The sequence below is a fragment of the Peromyscus californicus genome, unplaced genomic scaffold, assembly GCF_007827085.1.
Source record: "Peromyscus californicus insignis strain IS unplaced genomic scaffold, ASM782708v3 Scaffold_24__1_contigs__length_46423439, whole genome shotgun sequence".
Lineage (NCBI taxonomy): Eukaryota > Metazoa > Chordata > Mammalia > Rodentia > Cricetidae > Peromyscus > Peromyscus californicus.
This window is the reverse complement of record NW_026294535.1, coordinates 45,932,787-45,939,665: the sequence shown is the minus strand read 5'-3', so window position 1 is coordinate 45,939,665 and position 6,879 is coordinate 45,932,787. Positions and strand designations below refer to the sequence as shown.

General features: G+C 39.4%; 1 protein-coding gene across 1 annotated transcript; it reads left to right on the top strand.

Moving 5' to 3' along the window:
* Positions 1-519: 519 nt before the first annotated feature.
* On the top strand, positions 520-1,476 carry LOC128120079 (olfactory receptor 6C6-like). The gene has a single exon (XM_052753833.1). It carries the CDS (start codon positions 520-522, stop codon positions 1,474-1,476), a length of 957 nt encoding a protein of 318 aa, XP_052609793.1.
* Positions 1,477-6,879: the final 5,403 nt, after the last annotated feature.

Below are 6,879 nucleotides of genomic sequence, written 5' to 3'. Positions count from 1 at the left end.
TCACATTTAGCATAGAAGGTGCTTGTTTTACATTAATATATGAAGTATCTCTTCTATAATAATGCCTTCTTAGAAATTTCCTCTTCTAGTACATGTATTTCTAAAATGGTAGTGACTGTGGCCAATGCAAATTAAATAATTTCTGTAGACTATTAAATCAATTAATAGTGAGTTGGCAATTAATGTGAGATATTAACAAAACTAAATTTTGAATATGGATTTAGAATGAAAATTTGAACCGAGAGCAACAGGTGAATACAATTGAAGCATACAAGCATTTGAAATGACCCGTAAATGGGCAAGTAGGCTATACGTAACTCCTCACAAAAATCTTAGAGCTCTGACAATCACATGAATGTGGTAGAGGACATTTCAAAGAGTGACTTGAATGTTGAAAATATCTGTGCATTTATTAACTATATGGATACATAATTTTTAATGGATGAAAAGGAAGAAGTATTTTTCCTGGATGTGATATTAGTTTTGTATTTTCTGTAGATTTGCTAGGAAACAAGAGAAATGAAGAACCAATCTGTGGAGATAGTATTCATTTTGCTTGGACTCACAGATGACCCTCAGCTACAAATTCTGATTTTCCTGTTTCTGTTTTTCAATTACATCTTGAGCCTGATGGGGAACTTAGTGATCATCCTCCTCACCCTGCTGGATCCCCACCTCAAGACTCCAATGTATTTCTTCCTCCGGAATTTCTCCTGCTTAGAAATTGCATTCACCACAGTGTGCATCCCCAGGTTCCTGACCAGCATTCTCTCAGGAGAGAAAATGATTTTGTACAATGCTTGTGCAGCTCAATTATTCTTCTTTTTTCTGCTAGGGACCACAGAGTTCTACCTCCTGGCTGCCATGTCCTATGACCGCTATGTAGCCATCTGCAGACCACTGCACTACCCCATCATCATGAACAGCAAAGTGTGTCACCTGTTGGTCATCAGCTCCTGGGTGACTGGGTTCTTAGTCATCTTCCCCCCTTTGCTCTTGGGACTCAAGCTGGATTTCTGTGCTTCCAAAACTGTTGATCACTTTGTATGTGACAGTGCTGTCCTTCAGCTGTCTTGCACAGACACAAGTTTAATAGAACTGATGGATTTTGCCTTGGCTGTGATGACACTGGTCATCACCTTGATCTTAGTGATCCTCTCCTACACACTCATCATCAAAACCATCCTCAAGTTCCCTTCAGCTCAACAACGGAGAAAGGCCTTTTCCACCTGCTCCTCACACATGGTTGTTGTCTCCATTACTTATGGGAGTTGTATCTTCATGTACATGAAAACATCAGCCAAGGAAAGGGTCACTTTAAATAAAGGTGTAGCTGTGCTCAACACTTCTGTGGTCCCTTTGCTAAACCCTTTCATTTACACCCTCAGGAACCAGCAGGTGAAGGAAGCTTTCAAACATGTTTTTCTTAGATTTTGTTCCTTTAAAGACCATGAGACAAGACTTAGACATAAATAATACCTTGTTGAAACATGAACTACTCTCAAATGTATTAGTTGTGATCTAAGCCAATTCACTTTTTAATGTTTTAGTCACTTGTTTCCTAATCCTGTCTGAGTGCTTCTGTGTTTTTCTTTTAGCACAGCTTCCTGAGAGGGATGAAAATGCTTTCTCCAAATCAGAATATTAAATTATATGTTTATAGGGAAATTCTCATGAACTTTCATGTACTGAATGTTTATTCAACTGACACTAGCTAGATTTTACAAGTTAAGCTTTTTTGCATGGATTAGTCTTACTGTAAGAGACACAGAATGATGGCTACAATGTAACATATTTGGAATTATCACTGCAGATAGAAAATTTAGTAATTTGAGCTGGGTCATGGTGGCACATGCCTTTCATCTCAGCACTCAGGAGGCAGAGCCAGGTGGATCGTTGTGAGTTCCAAGCCAGCCTGGGCTAGAGAGTAGGAAAGGCGCAAAGCTACACACACAAACCCTATGTCGAAATCAAAAAACAAGCAAGCAAAAAGATAGAAAATTTAGTACTTGAAAGATAAACTAAAGTAGAAAGCATCACTTCCAGCAAACCCTGAAAGAATGAGGAAAATATAGAGCCTATGATCAATGTCATAATATATCTCAAAGATTTAGAAATCTGTTGTAAAAATTTCCCTGAAAAAGTACGTTGAGAATGTGTTATTCTGTTAACTTAATTTGATGATATTTTGCTTAAAATAATTAAACTCTGAGTTTTGTACTAATTATTTTATTGGTTTATGACTTGTGGATGTTGAGGATGATGGTAACCCAAAAAATTAATTCTATGTATTCTTCATCTGTACCTTGGTTTGAAGATATTTCTATGTATTAAACTAAAATAAGGAGATAAAATGTCATTGTCAATTCAGATTATGTCAATTTTCACAAATTTAATTATGTATTTTAATACATTAATATAAAATAATTTAAACACTAGTACTGGACTGGTGTGCACCTGTGAGCACCTAGAGGACACCACAATGAATTGTTTTCCTCTGCTTATTCTCGTCACGCTCTGGCACTACCCCTCTCCATCTGTGGTCTTTGGTGATTCTTCATTAATTTCGCCTTTCTGGACTCTCAGAGGAAAAGAACAGCACACTTGGCAGTGTATATCTGCCCTAAGCTGTCTCCAATTTACATGCTTCAGCTTCCCATGCTTCTCCATGAATCTGCTTTGATCTTCTGTAGCAGTGTGGCCACTGTGCTCTTGTCATAGCCAACTTTCCTTCCTTTTTCTCAATAGTTTTCCAACCGACAAGAATGAATCATTTACTTCAATTGGAGTAAGAGTATGAACAACCTTCATGCTGTAAAAGACTCTGTCTTTCCAGTATGCCTTTATTGATAAATAAAAAGAACACCTGCCAGCTAAGAACAATTCTGCTGAGGATATTGCTCTGTATGCTGTGAATGTGTTGCTCTGATAAAATGCTGATTGGCCAGTAGCCAGGGAGGAAGTATAGTATAGGTGGACAAGAAGAGAGGAGAATTCTGGGAACAAGAAGGCTCAGTCAGGGGTCGACAGCCAGACACAGAGGAAGCAAGATGTGAAGGCAGAACTAGGAAAAAGGTACCAAGCCATATGGCTAAACATAAATAAGAATTATGGGTTAATTTAAGTGTAAGAGCTAGTCAGTGGTAGGCCTGAGCTAGTGGCCTAGAAGTTTTAATTAATATAAGCCTCTGTGTGTTTATTTGGGTCTCAGCAGCTGCAGGCCCAGGAGGGATTGGAGAAAAATCCAGCTTCACAATTCACAATAAAAAAAAAAAAAAACAGTTCCATTATATCTTAGGGGCTCCATTCTCAGGGCAGAGAAGCTTATGAAATTTTCTCTGGTGAATAAGATTGAAAATTTTGAATAGGGCACATTCTACATTCTTTTGCTCCTTTTAGAACCCACCTCAGCTGGAAATTTGGACTCAGTTTGTTTACATTTTTTTGCAATGGGTTCAAATATAAGACCTCCTGCCATGTAGGCTGCCTGCTGACCTTTCTCTTTGTTTTCCCAGACCCAATCCTCCAGTATCAGACCCAGCTCTTCAGCATAACATCATAGGCAGCCTTCCCTGTCTTCCTGGTCCCATCCCCTGTGGATCTCACACATCTTCCATTTCTAGCCTTCCTCCTCCTATTTGTTATTTTTCCCAGACCCCCAACTCCAGCTGGTACCCCTGCTAACCAGAGTTACCCATCCCAAGGCAATAAGTCGGCTAAATGTGGACCCAGACCCCTCCTACTACTCCTGAGATCCAATCACCCTCCTCTCATCCCAGTTCTGTAGCAGGAAACCTGTAGTGCTCTTCCTTTCCTCTCTGACCCCCATCCTGAACAGATCACAAAGATCTTCTCCTCCCAACTTCCTTCCCCAACTCATCCCAAAATCACCCTTCACAAAATTCTATTTCTTTTTTTATTTATTAAGAATTTTTATCATTCATCTTATGTACCTTTCACATATCACCCTCTTCCCTCCTCTCACCCATTCACCCCTCCCCTGACCCCTCATTCCCTCCTACAAGAAGGTAAGGCCTCCCAAACTCTATTTCAAATGGATCAAAACCCTCAACTTTAAACCAGATACACTAAATCTGATAAAAGTAAAAGTGGAGAATAACCTTGAACTCATTGGCACTGAAAGAGATTTTCTGAACAGAACACCTTTAGCAGAGGCACAAAGATAAACAATTAATAAATGTGACCACATGAATATGAAAAGCGTCTGCCAGGAATATAACACTGTCCTTTGGACAAAGTGAACTGTACAGAGATGAAACACATGTTTACCAACTAGATATCTACAAAGGGCTAATATCCAACATATATAAAGGACTTTAAAAAAACTAGATATCAAGAAAAAAATAATTAAACATGGGGTACAGATCTAAACAGAATTTTCAAAAGGGGACCCTAAATGGCTGAGAAACATTTAAAGAAATGATCAACATCCTTAACATCTAGAAAATGTAAATCAAACCTATTTTCAGATTTCATCTTAAACCCATTCAGAATGGCTAAGATCCATAAAACAGCTAATGCTGGCAAGGATATGGAATAAGGGGAACACTCATCCAGTACTGGTGGGAGTGCATACTTGTACAGCCACTATGGAAATCAGTGTGGCATTTCCTCAGGAAGACGGAAATCTACCACAACATCCAACTTTTCTAGTCATTGGCATATACCCAAAAAAGATACTTCACCCTACCACAAGGACACTTGCTCAAAAAGTTTCATTGCTGCTCTATTCATAATAGCCAGAATTTGGAACCAAACTAGACCTTCCTCCACTGAAGAACAGATAAAGAAATTATGGTGCATTACCTGATAGGGTATTACTTAGCCATTAAAAAAAGTGACATCATGAGATTCACAGATGAATGGCTAGAAGTAGAAAAAAATCATCTTGAGTGATATATCACAGACCCAGAGAGAAAAATATGGTATGTATTTGCTTGTGGATTCTGTGGATGTTGGTTATTAAGTCAATGTTAACCAAGCTACAATCAATAGAACCAAGGAGATTGGTTTTCCACTGGAGACCCCAAAGTTAATTTTTGTTTTGCTATCAGAATTTCAAAAAGTAACAATAATAGACACTAATACTTTTTCAGCTATGTACCTTATTTCATAAAACGATTCATAAATCTATGTTAATATTTTGATGTTCTTTTCACATTTCAGTGTTTATTTTTTGTTTTTGTCTCTATTTTTCTTTTCGAGGAAATAGATTTTTTCCATGTAATATAATTGATTATAGTTTTTTTTTCCTTCTACTGCTCTCAGATCCTCCCCACCTCCCCTCTCATCTGAAGCCACATGCTTTCTATTTCTTTTGAGAAAACAAATGGGCATATAAAGAATAATAATAAAGTGAAATGAATGAAGCAACAACAAACAAATAAATCAGAATAGGACAAAACAAAGAGTCTCCTTTGGTTTTTTTTGTGCAAAATACCTTCCACTACCATGAACACTAATCAGTAGGAATAGACTCTAGTAGGCACCAGCTCCACTCCATGTTCAGTGATTTGTGTAGATGTTTTCTTCAGCAATAGGGCCTTACCATCAGTTGTGGAGAAAAATCAGTAGCATATGGTTTGTTTGTTTGTTTGTTTGTTTTTGTTCTGTGTTTTATTTTAATTATTAAGAAATTTTCTATTCCTTTTACATACAAACCACAGACCCCCCCTCTCCTCCCTTCTCCTGCCCCCAGCCTTCTCCCCAAACTGACTCCCTATTCCCACATCCTCTAAGGCAAGGTCTCCCATGGGGAATCAGCAAAGCCTGGTATATTCAGTTGAGGCAGGTCCAAGGCCCTCTCCTCTGCACCAAGGCTGCACAAGGTGTCCCACCATAGGTACTGTGCCCCCAAAATCCCACTCATGCACCAGGGATGGATCCAGATCCCACTGCCTGGGGGTCCTCTAAACACTTCAAGCTAAACAAGTGTCTCACCTATCCAGAGGGCCTAGCGGAGTACACAGTTATTGGTCCACAGTTTATGCTTTTCCACTACTTTGGCTGGCCGTCTCTGCAAGTTTTCCCGTCATGATCTCAATGTCCCTTGTTCATTAAATCCCTCCTCTCTCTCTCACTGATTGGACTCCTGGAGTTCTGCCTGGCACCTGACCATTGATCTCTGCATCTACTTCCATCAGTCACTGGATGAAGGCTCTATGATGACAGGGTATTCACTATTCTGATTTGTAGCATGAATCTTAAAAGGTCTTATTAATAAAATCAAACCCAGAGCCAGGTATTGGGGTGAATGCTAGATGATCAGAGAAGCAGAACAAGCCACCTTGCCAATTCCTCTGCTGATCCTGTTTCTTCAGACTGGAAGCCTCTGAGTCCTCATCCAGAATGAATCTCAGCTGAACTGTTGCTCAAAAGCCTGGAAGCTTAACCAGCTCCAGTTCCTGGTCCTCACGCCTTAAATATCATTCTGCTTCCTGCCATTACTTCCTGGGATTAAAGGCGTGTGTCACTATGCCTGGCTGTTTCCAGTGTGGCTTTGAACTCACAGAGATCCAGACAGATCTCTGCCTTTTCCATGCTAGGGTTAAAGGTGTATATACCACCATTTTCTGGCCTCTATATCTGTCTAGTGGCTGTTCTGTTCTCTGACCCCAGATAAGTTTATTAGGATGCACAATATTTTGGGGAACACACTATCACCACACTAATTACTTGAGTAGGCCAGTTCAGACATTCTCTTGACTATTGCTAGTAGACTAAGGTGGAGTCATCCTTGTGGATTCCTGGGAACTTCTCTAGCACCCTGTTTCTATTTATTCCCATGATATCTTCATTTATAATGGTATCTCTTTGCATGCTCTCCAGCAATCAGCAGCATTTGTACTGTGTGGTTTT

Coding starts and splice junctions, on each gene's coding strand:
- LOC128120079 (XM_052753833.1), top strand. CDS start 520: ATGAAGAACCAATCTGTGGAGATAGTATTCATTTTGCTTGGACTCACA.